Source organism: Scyliorhinus torazame, chromosome 4, assembly GCF_047496885.1.
Source record: "Scyliorhinus torazame isolate Kashiwa2021f chromosome 4, sScyTor2.1, whole genome shotgun sequence".
In the NCBI taxonomy this organism is placed as follows: domain Eukaryota; kingdom Metazoa; phylum Chordata; class Chondrichthyes; order Carcharhiniformes; family Scyliorhinidae; genus Scyliorhinus; species Scyliorhinus torazame.
In genome coordinates this window covers 313815157-313833958 of record NC_092710.1, presented here as the reverse complement: position 1 = coordinate 313833958, position 18802 = coordinate 313815157, and the positions used below count along the sequence as shown (strand labels likewise).

At 48.1% G+C, this 18802-nt stretch overlaps 1 protein-coding gene across 2 annotated transcripts in view; it reads left to right on the top strand.

Annotated features, from left to right (window-relative positions):
- Positions 1-18802, top strand: part of mertka (c-mer proto-oncogene tyrosine kinase a) — a 245025-nt gene that overhangs the window by 185802 nt on the left and 40421 nt on the right. For both annotated transcript variants that reach the window (XM_072500095.1, XM_072500094.1), the window contains exons 12-16: positions 997-1092; positions 8064-8144; positions 10738-10830; positions 11183-11304; positions 18618-18727. In XM_072500095.1, coding sequence (XP_072356196.1) covers positions 997-1092; positions 8064-8144; positions 10738-10830; positions 11183-11304; positions 18618-18727 — 502 coding nt within the window. The remainder of the gene's footprint in view (positions 1-996; positions 1093-8063; positions 8145-10737; positions 10831-11182; positions 11305-18617; positions 18728-18802) is intronic.

The following is an 18802-nucleotide window of genomic DNA, read 5'->3' as shown; positions in this document are numbered from 1 at the left end:
CTCTGCGCGATTTCTCGTTTTTTTTATTGTCATGAGGGCGGGGGGTTATTGTTTGTAAGGGAGAAAAATTGTGTTAAAAAACTTTAATAAATATATATTGTTTTAAAAAGAATTTTGAAAGATGACCACCAATGCATCCACCATCTCTGGAGCCACTTGTACATTATCAGGCCCTGGGATTTATCAGCCTTCAATCCCATCAATTTTCCCAACAACATTTCTCTACTTATCTTCCAACTTTTATCCTTAAACTTAAAGTTATAATTAGCCCCACAAAGCCGACATTAAGAAAACTCCACCCATAGCCACTAGCTTTGTACAAATTAATAATTTACAGGATTAAAGTCATCAACAAGAAGGAACTCTGATTTTACAACAAACTGAAAAGTAAATTACCTGGATATATATTCTAATTTTTTTCCTTGACCCCTTCTCCCCTGATGCTAATATAGCAACCCTCTAGTATCTCAACTGAATGTCTACATTTTAACAGTGTGAGCTGAAGCAGTGACTGTTTGACTGCGTGTTTGGGGTTCCAGCTGTCACCCCCTGTTGGCGACTTGTTCACTCTCACATGAATGTTCTAACTCTTCCTGATTGATTTCCCCCCACCCCACCGTCTCTCACCATGCAGCCAAGCTCTAATTATACTGTCCGTCCATTCATGCCCGTTGGAGGTGATCTAACTCCGTATATACCAGATCCTGAGGCAGGTAATTCCCCTGCAGCCTCTGAATTTACCAGTGGATCAGCAGAGTAGCAGTGACTTACTCGCAACATTTTATTTTTAAATCCGAAAGCAGAGCACAATAATACAGAAATAACAATATCAGAAGTTCTGAAAGGAATGTTGGTGTCTGAATTATTAAAGGGAACAGGAGAGTACAGTTAGAGCAAGTGGCTCATGTAGGAAATCACCAGCACAGACCTATTCTGGTGTTGTGAAAGTGTGATTCCATTAACTATTTTTAATTCTTCACCTATTTCTTTTCACAGTCGATAATTTGGGAATCCGTGAAGAGCTGAAAGAGAAGTTGCAGGATGTAATGACTGACAGGCAGCTATTGACTCTGGGTAAAGCTCTGGGAGAAGGTAAGGACATGAACTGAAGCTTGCAAATCCCTGCTTCCCATAAATGGTATGTGAACATGAGAGCAGGATATGAGTCCATTCTAAAATGTGGGCTCTTTCCCTCCACTCCAGAGGTTTAAAACACTGCATTTGACTTCTGCCTTCCTTTCGCCATTCTTCAGTTTTGTGGCAGCAATCAGTTAAATTGTCAGATTTGCAACACGTAACGCCTGTATTAATCTGCTTTCTGTAACTGTTGCACCAACAACTGTTGCTATTCTTGTACTCCTGTGATATTATTGTCAGGTTTTTATTCCATAACACTTTAAATAATTTTACTGACAATACCATACTGGAAGAAATGGGTTTTGAACAACTTGTTAAAAGCTGGAGTGGAAAAGTCAGAATGAGCTTCATATTTTCTTTTGATTAAAGTATTTTTTTTAATCGGTAGAAACCCTAACCGGGACACTTTAATTGATTAGGAAAATGATGCAAGAATGAAAGTTGCAAGATTAAAATTCATTGAAGCTGCATTATCACCATTGTTGGAAACATGGTAATAGGAATGACTGGATTAGTTCTGGAAGTTCACAGCTATCTCCTGACTGTCAAGTCTGCTGAGACAGGTACAAACTGTACTACCTGTTAAGGGTGAGCCTGAGACAGGTACAAACTGTACTACCTGTTAAGGGTGAGCCTGAGACAGGTACAAACTGTACTACCTGTTAAGGGTGAGCCTGAGACAGGTACAAACTGTACTACTTGTAAAGAAAACCATAGAGCTCTTCTGCAGCAGGGATTGGTGACATTGTTGGTATGGGGGAGATAAAAGTATTGCATTACGTTTGTGGCTTAACTAGTTAAACTACTTTAACTACAGATAATAATTGAGAGGTAGTTCTAAACTTGAAACCTAATTAGTTAAATAAAACACGATAAAGATGGCAAGGCAGTGTGGTGTTGCAGCTATAGCATGTGGACACAAGTGTGGTCCTAGGTAAACAAATCTGCACTAACCTGAATCTTGAGAAACAAAGTTAACAAGCTGGAGCCTGAGCTTCGAAGACTGCAATGCAGCGGGGATGGGGACTGTTGTCCGGATGCTTTGTTCCAAGGAGGCAGCCAGACTACTTATGTTAGGTACTTCAGATTTGGTCCATGGCCGGGGACAGGAAAGGATGACTGTGCGTGAAGCAAGTATGAAGATCCAGAAGTTAGCAATGAAGGATCCTCGGCCCCGTGCAATTGTCCAACAGGTTTGAAGTTCTTGCAGCTTGTTTGGACAAGAACCGGAACTGCAGGGTGAATGAGCAAATTTTTAAAAAAAAATATATAACACATTTTTTCTCCCTTACAAACAATAACCCCCCCCCCCCCCCCCCGTAACAAAAAAAACCAAGAAATCGCGCAGAGCAAGATATATACATGGCAAAATGATATATTTACACAGCTTTGTACACTGGCCCTCACACGTACGGGCCAGTTTCCCCAACCCTTCATGTTATCTCGTGCTCATCCACCCTCCTAGGCAGTCCCCCCTTTACCCCCCCTCCCCCTCTCCCAGGACGTCCCCACCCCTTCCCGAGGTTGCTGCTGCTGCTGACCGACCTTCCTCTAACGCTCCGCGAGATAGTCTAGGAACGGTTGCCACCGCCTGTAGAACCCCTGCGCAGACCCTCTCAAGGCGAACTTAATCCTCTCCAACTTTATGAACCCAGCCATATCATTTATCCAGGCCTCCAGGCTGAGGGGCTTCGCCTCCTTCCACATTAGCAAGATCCTTTGCCGGGCTACTAGGGATGCAAAGGCAACAGTAATCCAGCAACAGTATCCACATTGAGGAGCGAGATCGGCCTGTACGATCCACATTGCAGTGGGTCCTTGTCCCGCTTTAGGATCAAATAAATTGTTGCTTCCGACATTGTCGGGGGCAGGGTCTCCTCCTCTCTTGCCTCATTAAAGATCCTCACCAGTAGCGGGGCCAACAGGTCTGCGTACTTCCTGTAGAACTCCACCGGGAATCCGTCCGGTCCCGGGGCCTTCCCCGCCTGCATGCTCCCCAAACCCTTGCTCAGCTCCTCCAACCCAATTGGTGCCCCCAAACCAGCCACCTCTTGCTCCTCCACCCTCGGGAATCTCAGCTGATCTAGGAATCGTCTCATCCCCTCTTTCCCCGCTGGGGGCTTGGATCTGTACAGCTCTTCATAAAAGGCCTTGAATACCTCGTTTATTTTCGTCGCACTCTGAACCGTGGCTCCCCTTCCATCTTTGACTCCCCCTATTTCCCTCGCTGCCATCCTCTTACGGAGCTGGTGTGCCAGCATCCGACGAGCCTTTTCCCTATACTCGTAGGTTGCCCCCTGCGCTTTCCTCCACTGTGCCTCCGCCTTCCCTGTGGTCAACAGGTCAAACTCCGTCTGGAGCCGTCGTCTTTCCCCAAGTAATCTTTCCTCCGGGGCCTCTGCGTATCTCCTGTCCACTCTCAAAATCTCCCCCACTAACCTCTCCCTTTCCATACCCTCTGTCTTCTCCCTATGAGCCCTAATGGAAATTAGCTCTCCCCTGATCACCGCCTTCAATGCCTCCCATACCACCCCCACCCGCACCTCCCCCTTGTCGTTGGCCTCCAAGTACCTTTCGATACACCCCCTGACCTTCCCACACACCACCTCGTCCGCCAGCAGTCCCACATCCAGCCGCCACAACGGGCATTGGTCCCTCTCCTCTCCCAGCTCCAGTTCCACCCAGTGCGGGGCATGGTCCGAAACGGCTATAGCCGAATACTCCGTCCCCTCCACCCTCGGGATGAGCGCCCTACCCAGAACAAAGAAATCTATCCGGGAGTAGGCTTTGTGTACATGGGAGAAGAAAGAAAATTCCCTGGCCTGCGGCCTTGCAAACCGCCATGAGTCCACTCCCCCCATCTGATCCATAAACCCCCTAAGTACCTTGGCCGCCGCCGGCCTCGTTCCAGTCCTTGATTTGGAGCGGTCTAGTGCTGGATCCAACATTGTATTGAAGTTCCCTCCCATTATCAGGCCTCCTATCTCCAGGTCCGGAATGCGCCCCAACATGCGCTTCATGAATCCTGCATCATCCCAGTTCGGGGCGTATACGTTTACCAACACCACCCACATCCCTTGCAGCCTACCGCTCACCATTACATATCGCCCTCCATTGTCTTGGCCTCAAATGACACCCGCTTTCCCACCAATATTGACACCCCTCTATTCTTCGCGTCCAGTCCCGTGTCCACGCCTCCCTCACCCTCCAGTCCCCCAGAGGGGGGATCCCCGACCCGACCACCTCTTCTGTGTCCCATTCTCTTTCGGCCAGTGCAGCAGCAACCCTTCCCCCCCCCCCCCCCCCCCCCCCCCCGCTAGACCCCTGCCTAGCTTTTTTGCTCCCCCCATATCACTCCCGTAAGTCAGCTGACGCCTGCTGACCCCGGCTTCCCACGCTGTCCCATTGACCTCCCCGCGTGGGAGTCTCCCAATCCATATGCATTCCTTCGTTCCACTTCCCGCCTTTCTTCCCGTGTGCGGGAAAACACCCCGCGCTTTCCAAAGCCCGCTCCGCCCCCTCTGGCGCAGCTCCTGTAGCGGCCTTGTCTCTCTCCCCCAGCCCATGTAACATTTCCTGCGCGTGATTGACCCTCTATATACAACAACCATCACACATCAAACCCCCAAACATCCCCCCCCCACCCTCACAAACCCTCAGTTAGAGTCCAACTTTTCGGCTTGTACAAAGGTCCATGCCTCTTCAGGCGTTTCGAAGTAATAGTGTTGGCCCTTGTATGTGACCCACAGTCGTGCTGGCTGCAGCATTCCGAATTTCACTTCTTTCCGGTACAACGCCGCTTTGGCCCGGTTGAAACCCGCTCTCCGCTTTGCAACCTCCGTGCTCCAGTCCGGGTATATTCGGATCTCTGCATTGTCCCACTTACTGCTCCGCTCCTTCTTGGCCCATCTCAGGACCCACTCTCTGTCCGTGAACCGGTGGAACCTCACCACCATCGCCCTTGGCGGCTCATTTGCCTGGGGCTTCTTCGCCAGCACCCGATGTGCCCCGTCCAACTCCAGCGGCCTCGAAGGGGCCTTCGTACCCATCATCGCCTCGAGCATCGTGCTCGCGTATGCCCCGGCATCAGCCCCCTCCACTCCCTCAGGGAGACCCAGGATTCGCAGATTCTTTCTCCTCGACCTGTTCTCCAGGTCTTCGAGTCTTCCCGCCCACCTCTTGTGTAGCGCCTCGTTCTGCTCCACTCTCACCGCCAGGCCCACGAGCTCGTCCTCGTTCTGGCTGACGCTTTTCTGTACCTCCTGGATCTTAGCTTCGTGGACCTTCTGGGTGATCACGAGTCCTTCAATTGCCGAAAGCATAGGCGCCAACATCTCCTTGCGCATCTCCTCGCGCTGCTCCCTCGCTTCCCCCGTCGCTCCAGTGCCGCTCCTCTGGCCGTTACACTTCTGGTCCGTTTAAAAAGTCTATGGAAACTCCTGAAAAAGGTCTGAGAGTCAGTTCCAGACGGGAGCTGCCGAATGCGCGACCTACTCCTGCCACCGGAAGCCTCGTCCCTGCTTCTTCAATGGCCCTAGTAGATCCTTTCACAGTTGTTCCCTCTGCTGATAGAATTCACCTTTGATAGAGCCAAGTCAGATTGCAGCTTTAAGCTTGCCCTTCCCCCGCCTGCATGCTGGAAGAGGCTTTTGTCTAAACCTGCAGTCAAAGCCAAATCCTTTACTGTTTCTGCCGGGTTTGGCAGCCAAAAGACATAACATTCCTGGGGGACACTGTCAGGGGAATGCTGCAGTCTTCTTCCCACACCGGGAAATGTCAAACAAATGCAGTGGGGGCCCTGTAAAAGAGCCCAAAAGTCCGTTCCAAGCGGGAGCTACCGAATATGCGACCTAGCTCTGCATAGCCGCACCCGGAAGTCTGTGAATGAGCAAATTGACCACGGCATTGTATGCAGAAGCCTTCCAAGTGTGGGGAGTAAAAAGGAACACCGGCGTTGTAGGAGACGGCGCAGTAAGTGGGTAGATACCGTTCTCTGTAGCTGAGACCATGAGTTCTGAAGACTCTGTTGCCTAGGTGGTGCGAGCTTTGAGGGCATCTCCTCCAATCTGAAGAGGATCTTGGAGTGGGAGCTGCACCACGATTTAGGATTAGGACAGACATTTTGCTGAGGGAATATTAGCATCTAGGGATCAAATTAAAAATCAGAGCGTGGTAAAGGTGGTAATACCAACGTTGCTGCTGGAGCCACGTGCAAATTAACATAGTGTAAATAAGATTAGGGAGTTGAATGCACGGCTGAAAAATTGTTGTGGGAGAAACGGGTTCCAGTTTTTGAGGCACTGGTAGCCGTACTCGGTAAAGAGTGTACTGGTGCGATGGTCTTCATCTGGACCGTCCTAGCAAGTGATACAACTTGTTCTGTAGAGAGGAGTTTGAGCTAAATAATAGAGGGGTGAGGGGGTGGATTTTGAAAGTTAAAGAGAAAGGACAGTGGGAGGGAGTGCAGCAGAGGTTTTTACCAGGCTGATTCCTGGGATGATGTCATACGAGGAGAGGCTAAATCGGTTAGGATTATATTCATTGGAGTTTAGAAGAGTGCGGGGGGGGGGGGGGCTCTCATACAAACTAATAAAACTCTTAACAGGATAAGACAGGGTACATTCAGAAAGAATGTTCCCAATGGTGGGGGAGTCCACAACTAAGGGTCATAGTTTGAGGATAACGGGTAAACCTTTTGGGACTGAGGTGAGGAGAAATTTTTTCACCCAGAGAGTGGTGTATCTGTGGAATTCGCTACCACAGAAAGTAGTTGAGGCATAAATGTTGCGTAATTTCAAGAAGGAATTAGATATAGCTCTTGGGGCTGAAGGGAGCAACGGATATGGGGGAAGGCAGGATCAGGGTATTGAACTTGATGATCAGCCATAATCACAATGAATGGCGGAGCAATCTCGAAGGGCTGAATGGCCTCCTCCTATTTTCTATGTATGTGTCTATACAATGGTACAGGTAATAATAATCAAAGAGTTGTGGATTTGCAGATGCACCATCATTGAATATTTTTAAGGCTCAGATAAACAGACGTTTTGTGCATGAGGGAATTGATATGAGGAGCAGGCAGGAAAGTGGTGTTGACGTCCCAAGATCAACCATGTTTATATTGAATGTTGGAGCAGGCTTGATGGGCTGTATGATCTTCTCCTATTTCTTCTGTTGGAGCAGAGTCAAAAAGAGATTTGCTCTACTGCTAGGGATGTTTGATGTGAATATCTGACCAGTGTTTTTTTACATTTTGTATATCATAATAGCACTTGATTTGGGGAAATTTACCAATGAATTAGTTTCCAACTGCATTGTGGGTGTACATATATCACATGGACTTGCGGTTCAAGAAGGCGTTGCCCCACCACCTTCTCGAGGGCAACAACAGTCCTCGCCAACAGCAGTCACATCCCGTAAAAGATGAAAAGTTGAAAGGGGGGGGGTGGCAAGGTGGATAGGATATGGGGGCTGAAGTGAGGAAATATATATTGTCCAGTGTTGCTGCAGCAATGGGATGGTCTGAGCCGATTTCAAACCCAACAATGTTCCTGAACGTCTTCACACAGGCCAGGTATAAGTCGGGCCTTTTAAGTTACTGCACGTGCATGAAGGGACAAAAATGTTTAAAGGGCCGAGCACTAAAATAAGTCACCATTCACTCCAGAACAAAAGTGGAGGGAACGTTGGTTCACTCAGTCACTCAGCCAAATTTGGAAAGACGACACAGTTAAAGATCTGCAGCTGACTTTAAGTGGCTGATAAAGTAGCTTTATTAAGCAGGACAAAAATAAGCCTATTTCACATTGTGGGGTAACTTTTACTCTGTTCCCTAATGTAAGCAAAACTAGCCAATGTGAGCAGTTTTAAACTCTGAATGTGGAAACCCAACAACTAACTAATGTTTATATTCCATTTTCTTACAGGGGAATTTGGCTCTGTCCTGGAGGGACACATTAAACAGGCGGATGGCACCAGTCAGAAAGTAGCTGTTAAAACCATGAAATGTAAGGATAGTACTGATGCAATAAATAATAGAAATAAATAAAGATCCTATATTTATTTATATCGGAACATGTTGGGGCGGCACAGTGGTTAGCACTGCTGCCTCACAGGGCCAGGGACCCAGGCTCGATTCCGGCCTTGCGTCACTCTCTGTGTATAGTTTGCACTTTCTCGCCATGTCTGCATGGGGTTTCCTTCGGGTGCTCCGGTTTCCTCCCATCACCTACAGGTGACCCCGAGTTCATGATTCTCCAGCCGGGGGAAAGTTCCTCCCTGAATCAGGGGCGGGATTCTCCGACCCCCCGCCTGGTCGGAGAATCGCCGGGGGCTGGCGTGAATCCCGCCCCCGCCGGTTGGCGAATTCTCCGGCACCGGATATTCGGCGGGGGCGGGAATCGCGCCGCGCCGGTTGGCAGGCACCCCCTCCCCCCGGCGATTCTCCGGCCCGGATGGGCCGAAGTCCCGCTGCTGGGATGCCTGTCCCGCCGGCGTGGATTAAACCACCTCTCTTACCGGCGGGGCAAGGCGGCGCGGGCGGGCTCTGGGGTCCTGGGGGGGGGGGGGGGGGGGGCGTTCTGGCCCCGGGGGGTGCCCCCACGGTGGCCTGGCCCGCGATCGGAGCCCACCGATCCGTGGGTGGGCCTGTGCCGTGGGGGCACTCTTTTCCTTCCGCCTTCGCCATGGTCTCCACCATGGCGGAGGTGGAAGAGACCCCCTCCACTGCACATGCGTGGGGATGCCGTGAGTGGCCGCTGACGCTCCCGCGCATGCGCCGCCCGGCAAAGTCAGTTTCGCGCCAGCTGGCAGGGCACCAAAGGCCTTTCCCGCCAGCTGGCGGGGGCAAATCAGTCCGGCGGGGGCCTAGCCCCTCAAGGTTAGGGCTCGGCTGCTCAAGATGCGGAGGATTCGGCACCTTTGGGGTGGCGCGATGCTGGACTGATTTGCGCCGGTCGGCGGACATCGCTCCGATTGCGGAGAATTCCGCCCCATTTCTCTCATTCCCCTGCAGAATTTTACGAATGAGATCACCTCTCGACAACTCAATCTATCCTTGTAGAATAATTCCAGGAATCAGCCAGGGGCGGCCCGATGCCGGAGTGGTTTCTGCCCGCCCAGCCAATTCCCGGAGAATCCCGCCTAGGATGATTGACCAAATTTTGCACTGTCATTGAGGCTGAAATGCTAACTCGGACTTTGAGAGAACTTCCTACTCTTTGCTGTCTGGATAATCTTAACAAAGAAGGAGAGTCAGTTGAATGTGTCTTTAAAGGATGCCTTCTCAGAAATGCAGTATTCGCTCTGTACTATACTTGGGTATCAGTCCATATGATAATCGTGAAAGCAAGCCCTGTAACCCTGGGCGGGATTTGCTGGCCCTTTCCGCCAGTGAGATCTTCGGCGGCAGGACAGGCAAGCTGTGCAAATCCCTGCAGACATCGGCAGGACCGGAATATTTCCTCCAGTGGCTAATGGCGAGCTGCTTCTGCCGCCAGAAAACACGCCCCGGGGTGGTGTCGCCACCTAAAATGGCTGATTCCCTATTAATTTGGCAAAAACCCGATTTAAAATGGCTAACCGAAAAGGCTGATGGGAAAAGCAGCCAACAGGGCACAAACGGACAGCTGCAGACAGAATAGCATATTCGGCTCTGGGGAAGTCGGCCCAGATCGATACTCAAGACTATTAGCAGCACATCAACCCAGACATCTGCAGTTTAAATCGGCTATCCCCGGGAACAATTGCAACATATTAGCAATTGAATGCCGGACCAGACCTGTCGGCGCCTGCAGTGGCCGAAACAAAGACCGGTGAACGACCACCCCCCGATCGAGGAATCGCCCCGTTATTGGACATATCGAACCAAGTGATTGGGAACAAGTCCAATCACTTGGGACTCAGGGTCAAGGGCCGCCCCGAGAGGCGGGAAGCCCCTGGGCCCTATAAAGTGAGAGGCCAAGTTCAGATTTCTCCCTCTCTCTCCCTTCTTCACCTGCTCGAGACCTTCGCAAGAACATCGACCAGAAACAGTAAGTCTGACTCCAGCGATCGCTGCCCGATAAAGACTCCTAACCATCGACCTGTATCAGCCTTTGAATCCCGCAGGCCAGATCCGATTCGATAAGCCACTCATTTCCCTGGTCTGGTGGGCCCTTCCTAAAGTCAAGTATTGGCCAGTAGTGATAGGTTTCTATATAGATAGTAGGATTATTGTGTAAGCATTACTTGTTGTATATAATAAATGACCGTTGATTTCAATCTTACTAAGCGGTGTGCTGACTTATTAATCATAACTCAAGCTTGAACCACGTGGCAGTATCAGAAAGATACCTGGCGACTCGTGAGCAAAGGTGACATAATCAGAGGTAATAAAACAAAGGCTAAAAAGAGCAACAGTGGGGGGGGGTAGATATCTCTCCCCTCCTCTCCGAATTGACAAAACAATTGACTGAACCCAAATGCATCGTAGACTTACTTTGCTGTTATACAGATTGAACCCAATCCAATATTTTATTGTTAATACAGTATCATTGTAACTCTTCTGAAAGAGAAATGATGCTTAATTGTGGAAATAAAATCATCCTGCTTTTATTCTAGTGGATAACTTCTCACAAAGGGAGATTGAAGAATTCCTGAGTGAAGCAGCTTGCATGAAAGATTTTGATCACCCAAATGTCATTAAATTGTTAGGTATGTATAACGTGTAATACACATCCATGTGGTATAATGGTCACATAATGTACATGATTGGGCATTATTATTCTTCCATTTCATTAGGCATGTATTTGTTTGAAATTGAGTGCCCTGGTATAGGTTTGTTTTTGGCTCTTGAGAAATAATAATTATTGTAGACACTTGAATTATGTTCCCCTTGGAACTCTGTCAATAACCTGAAAATGATGTTGCGCAGAAATATGTCGAAGCCTAAAGGAGGGTGGGGGGGTGCCGGTGGCGTATATAAACAAATTGAGACTGGGATGGAAGAAAATGCGTGTGCAGTAAGTGAAGAACTGTAAGTGGATTTGACTGTTCTTTTCTTTAGGTGTCTGCTTGGAACTGAGCTCTAGGGAGGCGATTGCAAAACCTATGGTCATTCTGCCCTTCATGAAACATGGTGACTTGCACAGCTTCCTATTGCGCTCAAGGCTTGAAGAAAATGCTGAAGTAAGTAAGGGAGTGTATAGAAAAATAATAAGTTGTTGTCAGCTACACTGGTTACATGAAGCTCTGATGTTTTTGAAACCACAGTTTTTAGCTGATTCCTGAATAGGTCCATTGTGCCACTTGGAAGGCAGCGATTAAGTCCATAAATCTCATTTGAGTATTTCCAGGAAATTCTCTGTGTGCTGATTGTTCAAGCTACTTTCTGGTTTATACAATAAATAAGCTGTGTGAAGGGTTTGATGAAGGAGGATTGTAAATGGCCAATAGAAGAAACCGGGTTAATTTGAGCTATTTTTATTCAGTTCATTCTTATGCTCCATGTGTCAACTAATTATCTTCACTCATTAATGTTGCAGAATCCTGAAGGAACCTTTGATAAAATGTTCTTACTGATATATCTTCTTTGTTTTTTGCTTCTGTGCCTCTGTACCAATTGACTTATCCTCTGTGATTCAGATTCCGTTTCAATTCATCCTGCTGTCTCCTTTTAGTTCACTGCCCTTCTATCCTCCCTAATCTCTTCTCTATGTAAACACTGATCCATTCAACCACACCCTCACTTTTACCTCTGATGCCAGAGCCTCCATTAAAGCTGTTACTCTCTCACCTTGAAGACAGCAGGTAGATAAGGTGGTTGAGAAAGCATATGAGAGACTTGCCTTTACTAGTCAAGGCATAGAATAAAAGAGAAGGGATGATATGATGGAGCTGTATAAAACATCGATTAAGCACAGCTAGAGTACCATGTGCAGTTCTGGTCGCCACACTATAAGAAGGATGTGATTCACCAGAGAGGGTACAGAGGAGATTCACCAGGATATTGCCTGGGCTGGAGCATTTCAGGTATAAAGAGAGGCTGGTGTAGGAGTTGTTTTCCTTAGAGCAGAAAAGGCTGAGGTGGGACCTGACCGATGTGTACAAAATTATAAGGGACATAGATATTGTAGATAGGAAGGAATTTTTCTCCTTAGTAGGGGGGTTGGTCAATAACCAGCAGGCATAGATAAAAGGTAAGGGGCAGGGGATTTAGAGGGGATTTGAGGAAAAATCTTTTTGCCAAAGGTTGACAGGAATCTGGACCTCACTGCCTGGAAGCAGGAACCCGCACAACATTTAAGAAGTATTTAGATCAGCACTTGAAATGCCAGAGTACACAAGGCTACGGACCAAGTGGTGGAAAATGGGATTGGAATAGATAGGCACTTGATGGCTAGCATAGACAATCCTTATTCCTCAAATCCAAGGAATGTAGACATAAATGGCTAGGACTGATTTATCACCAGATCTGGCTGGTATTCTTTGCTCTTGTTAAACCTCCTGCCCCGCCCCTTCGACCCTCCCCTCCTCTAGTAAGTATGAGGACCATAGTATGGTCGGAGTACTGTACAGACCTCTAAAGAGTACCCATACTGTAGGAAAGAGTATAAATCAAACAATAGGAGCATGTAAAAAAAAAATAGAGCAATAATTATCAGTGGCCTTAATCTTCATGTTGACTGGGTTAACCAAGTTGGAAAGGATAACTGTGACAATTAATTCATAGAGTGCATTAGGGATAGTTTCCCAGAGCAATATGTCACGGAGCCAACCAGGAAACAGGCCATGTTGGATCTGTAATGAAGCAGGTTTAATAAGTGACCTTGAGTAAAAGATCCCCTCAGAACTGGTGATCATAGTACGATAGAAAGTAATAATCAGTTTGGCAGTGAGAAATTTGAGTCAGAAACAACGTTGTACTTAAATAAAGGAAATTACAATGAAATGAGGAAAGAGTTAGCTAAAATGGACTGGATGGATAGATTAGCAGGAAAGACCGAAAACAAGCAGTGGCAGATATGTAAGGAGGTAATTCATGACTTTCAGCAAAAATATATCCCAGCAAGGAGGAAAGATTCTAAGAGAGGCATAAACCAACAATGGCTGACCAAGGAAATTAAGGAGAGTATTAAGTTGAAAGAAAAAACAAACAAGGAGGCAAACGTTAGTGATAGCCCTGAAGACTGGGATAAATTCAGAATGCAGGAAAGGAGGATTATAAAGATAATAAAGAGAGAACATAGAACAGTACAGCACAGAACAGGCCCTTCGGCCCTCGATGTTGTGCCGAGCATTGTCCGAAACCAAGATCAAGCTATCCCACTCCCTGTCATTCTGGTGTGCTCCGTGTGCCTATCCAATAACCGCTTGAAAGTTCCTAAAGTGTCCGACTCCACTATCACAGCAGGCAGTCCATTCCACACCCTAACCACTCTCTGAGTAAAGAACCTACCTCGGACATCCCTCCTCTATCTCCCACCCTGAACCTTGTAGTTATGCCCCCTTGTAACAGCTACATCCACCTGAGGAATAGTCTCTGAACATCCACTCTATCTATCCCCCTCATCATCTTATAAACCTCTATTAAGTTGCCTCTCATCTTCCTCTGCTCCAAAGAGAAAAGCCCTTGTTCCTTCAACCTTTCCTCATAAGACCTATCCTGCAAACCAGGCAGCATCCTGGTAAATCTCCTTTGCACCCTTTCCAATGTTTCCACATCCTTCCTACAGTGAGGTGACCAGAACTGCACACAATACTCCAAATGTGGTCTCACCAGAGTCATGTACAGTTGCAGCATAACCCCGCGGCTCTTAAACTCAAGCCCCCTGTTAATAAACGCTAACACACTATAGGCCTTCTTCACTGCTCTATCCACTTGAGTGGCAACCTTCAGAGATCTGGGGACATGAACCCCAAGATCTCTCTGTTCCTCCACATTACTCAGAACCCTGCCATTGACCCTGTAATCTGCATTCAAATTTTTTTCTACCAAAATGAATCACCTTGCACTTATCAGGGTTAAACTCCATCTGCCATTTTTCGGCCCAGCTCTGCATCTTATCAATGTCTCTTTGCAGCCTACAACAGCCCTCCACCTCATCCACTACTCCACCAATCTTGGTGTCATCAGCAAATTTACTGACCCACCCTTCAGCCCCCTCCTCCAAGTCATTGATAAAAATCACAAATAGCAGAGGACCCAGCATTGATCCGTGTGGTACACCGCTGATAACTGGTCTCCAGTCTGAAAATGTTACATCCACCACCACCCTCTGTCTTCTATGTGATAGCCAGTTACTCATCCAATTGGTCAAATTTCCCTCTATCCCACGCCTCCTTACTTTCTTCATAAGCCGACCATGGGGAACCGTATCAAACACCTTACTAAAATCCATGTATACGACATCAACTGCTCTACATTCATCTACACACTGAGTTACCGCCTCAAAGAATTTAATCAAATTTGTGAAGCAAGACTTACCCTTCACGAATCCATGTTGACTATCCCGGATTAAGCTGCATCTTTCCAAATGATCATAAATCCTATCCTTCTGGACCTTTTTCATTAACTTACCGACCACCGAAGTAAGACTAACCGGCCTATAATTACCAGGGTCATTCCTATTCCCTTTCTTGAACAGAGGAACAACATTCGCCACTCTCCAGTCCTCTGGCACTATCCCCGTGGACAGTGAGGACCCAAAGATCAAGCCAAAGGCTCTGCAATCTCATCCCTTGCCTCCCAAAGAATCCTTGGATATATCCCATCTGGCCCAGGGGACTTGTCGACCCTAAGGTTTTTCAAAATTGCTAATATATCCTTCCTCAGAACATCTACCTCCTCCAGCCTACCTGCCTGTATCACACTCTCATCCTCAAAAAAAATGGCCCCTCTCCTTGGTGAACACTGAAGAAAAGTATTCATTCAACGCCTCTCCTATTTCTTCTGACTCCATGCACAAGTTCCCACTACTGTCCTTGACCAGCCCTAACCTCACCCTGGTCATTCTTTTATTTCTCACATAAAAGTAAAAAGCCTTGGGGTTTTCCTTGATCCGACCTACCAAGGACTTCTCATGCCCTCTCCTAAGCCCTTTTTCTTAGCTCATTCCTTGCTACCCTGTAACCCTCAAGTGACCCAACTGAACCTTGTTTTCTCATCCTTACATACGCTTCCTTTTTCCTCTTGACTAGACATTCAAACACTTTTGTGAACCATGGTTCCTTCACACGGCCATTTCCTCCCTGCCTGACAGGGACATACCTATCAAGGACACACAGTATTTGTTCCTTGAACAAGCTCCACTTTTCATTCGTGCCTTTCCCTGACAGTTTCTGATCCCATCTTATGCTAAATAAAATACAAAGGCAAACTAGCAAGGAATATAAAAACTGATAATGAGAGCTTAAATATATAAAAAGGAAGAGAGAAGTCTTAAGTGAACATAGGCCTCTTAGAAAAGGAATCTGGGGAGATAGATATGGGGCACAAGGAAATGGCAAAGAAGTTAAACAGATATTTTACATCAGTCTTTACGGTGGAAGATATTTCAAACATCCTATTAATACTAAAGAATATCGGGGAGGAATTTAAAAACATTGCCATCACTAAAGAAGTACTATTAGACACAAACTAATGGCAGATCAGCCTCCTGATCATGATGCCTTCATTCTAGGATCGTAAAATAAGCAGCTACAGATATCGTGGATGCATTGGTTGTAATTTTCCCAAAACCCTTGGATTCTGGAGATGTATCGGAGTCTGATGCACCGCGCAATCACAGCACAGGCGGCAACATGGGCCTTGTCGTTGGCATCATCAGCCAGGATCTCAACGGGTATCCCCTATCCCCCAAGAGCCAACTCATCATCCTGGTGTGGCCCTCGAAGATGCTGGGATCTCAGTGTCCCAGGATGTAGCTATCATGCCCACTCCCTGGGAAGCGTGCACACACATGCATGATCCAGAGGTGGTGGTCGCACATGAGTTGAACATTCAGGGAGTGGAATCCATCTTATTGATGAAGGGCACTCCATAATGTCCCAGTGCGTGCAAGGCAATATGAGTGCCATCAATCACCCCGTGGACCTGGGGCATCCCGTTGATGGCAGGGAATCCTGCTGCCCGGGCATCTTGGTGGGCCTGATCCAGTTTATTACAATTCTAGACCAGACCCCAGCAGTTGCTAGGATACTGGACCGAAACTTTTAGTTTCTTTTAAGACTATGCGGAACAAATGATTCGCACCGGGCGTGATTGCATGGAAAAATAGGGCTTCGTTATTTCTAAAACAAGGTTTTATTATGATTACAATATTAAACTTTTTAACGTCACACCTGAAAAGTACAGCATGCAATTACGTCTTAACACTACTATACAATTTCCCGTTAAACAACAAGAAAAGAAGCATTCAGCTCATCATTCAGCTTAAACAATCAGCAAGGCATAGAGTAATACTTGCTTTACAGAACAGATTTGGGCCCCGGTTAGAACCCCTTCAGACTCTGACTGAATATCTTGAAATAGCTGCTTCAACTAGGTTGTTTCAGCCTCTTCCTTGTTTTCAGACAAGATTGCTCTATGTTAAAATATTATTACTCTATTTTTAAACTGTCCTCCTGGGAAAGAATTGTGGACTCGGGGTCAGGCAGATCAGAATTCAGCTCCTCTCTCGCTCTCAAAGCTTCGCCAAACTCTCTGCCTCTCTGCATTTCTGGGTTGCACCAAGCAATGACCTCATCTTCTCAAGCTGAAAAACAAATTATCTCTTCAGGCTGCAAAAGCGCATTAACTCCCCAGGGACCATCCAGTCATAACCCAATCCTCTGGTCAATTTCACCTGCTGCTGCTTTGCAGAACAAAACTGTTTTTAAAAACATGACCATTGCAGTCAAACACACCAGGCTTTTAACCCTTAACTTGTCCCAATATTTTGAAGCCAATATTCCTAAAATCCTCCAATTGTCATGAGCTCAAATGTGATCAGGCACACAGGGCATACGTGACCTCACGGATGCACATGTGGACTGTATCTTGTGAAATGACGCACAAGTCCCCGCTCGAGCCCTGAAGTGAATTAGTGGCATAGACGTTCATGACTATGGTGACCTTCGCACTCACCGGGAGCATGTGACCTCCTCCTCCACGGAGTGCCAGGTCCGCAAGGACATGCCACGGGTGCTGTACTGTCTCTTTATTGAGACAGTCACCTGCAGCACATTCTGCCTGTCATCTCCTGTAAAGACCAATGGCACTTGAACACCTCAGGCCCTCGCTGACGGCCCCATCCATATACCTCCTCGGCCTGATGGACAGCCGGGTCTTCAGGGTGTGCGGTGGCCCCCTGCGCATGGGGAGTCCGTGCTCAGGTGCCCTCCCCTGATCCACATACTCACCCTTTGATCACGAGGATATCCCCAGCGCTGACGCCCAGCTCTGTTTGATTGTTGGCTGCTGCCTCTATGGGGCTCACTCTTCTAGAGGTCAGGTAAACTGATCTGACTTAAAATTTGATTGAGATGTGAAGCAATAATCATCGTCTGTACCCATGAGAATTCACTTGGTGGCAGTGTCGTCAGCTGCTGAGGCTCAAAGATCTGGGGCGAGATTCTCCGACCCCCCGCCGGGTCGGAGAATCGCCGGGGGCTGGCGTGAATCCCGCCCCTGCCGGTTGCCGAATTCTCCGGCACCGGGTATTCGGCGGGGGGCGGGAATCGCGCCGCATCGGTCGGTGCCCCCCCTCCCCGGATGGGCCGAAGTCCCGCCGCTAAAATGCCTGTCCCGCCGGCGTAGATTAAACCACCTACCTTACCGGCATGACAAGGCGGCGCGGGCGGGTCCTGGGGGGCGTGGGCCGATATGGCCCCGGGGGGTGCCCCCAAGGTGGCCTGCCCGCGATCGGGGCCCACCGTTCCGCGGGCGGGCTTGTGCCGTGGGGGCACTCTTTCCCTTCCGCCTTCGCCACGGTCTCCACCATGGCGGAGGCGGAAGAGACTCCCTCCACTGCGCATGCGCGGGAATGCCGTCAGCGGCTGCTAACGCTCCCGCGCATGCGCCGCCCGGAGATGTCATTTCCGTGCCAGCTGGCGGGGCACCAAAGGCCTTTTCCGCCAGCTGGCGGGGCGGAAATTCGTCCGGCGCCGGCCTAGCCCCTTAAGGTTGGGGCTCGGCCCCCAAAGATGCGGAGCATTCCGCACCTTTGGGGCGGCGCGATGCCCGACAGATTTGCGCCGTTTTGGGCGCCAGTCGGCGGACATCACGCTGATACCGGAGAATTTCGTCCCTGAACTTGTCTCCTTAAACCTCTCCACCATCTCTTTTCCTTCGTTAGGATTCCAAAGCCATAGCTCTTTGACCATGTTTCTCGTGGTCTATGTTAATATCTCATTAAATTGCTCTGCGTTCAATTTTTATTTTGTAACACTCCTGTAAAGTCTCTTCACTACATAAATGCTTTGTTGTTTTAAAACTTTTGCTCTTAACATTTTGTTTCCAGTATTTTCCACAGCAGTCTTTGCTGAAATTCATGATTGACATTGCCAGTGGAATGGAGTACCTTAGTAAGAGGAATTTTCTGCACCGAGATCTAGCAGCCAGAAACTGCATGTGAGTGAAGTTTGCAGTGATATAAGTATGGCTTACTTTGTGTTTAATTACTTATGTATATCGCTACATGTTTAC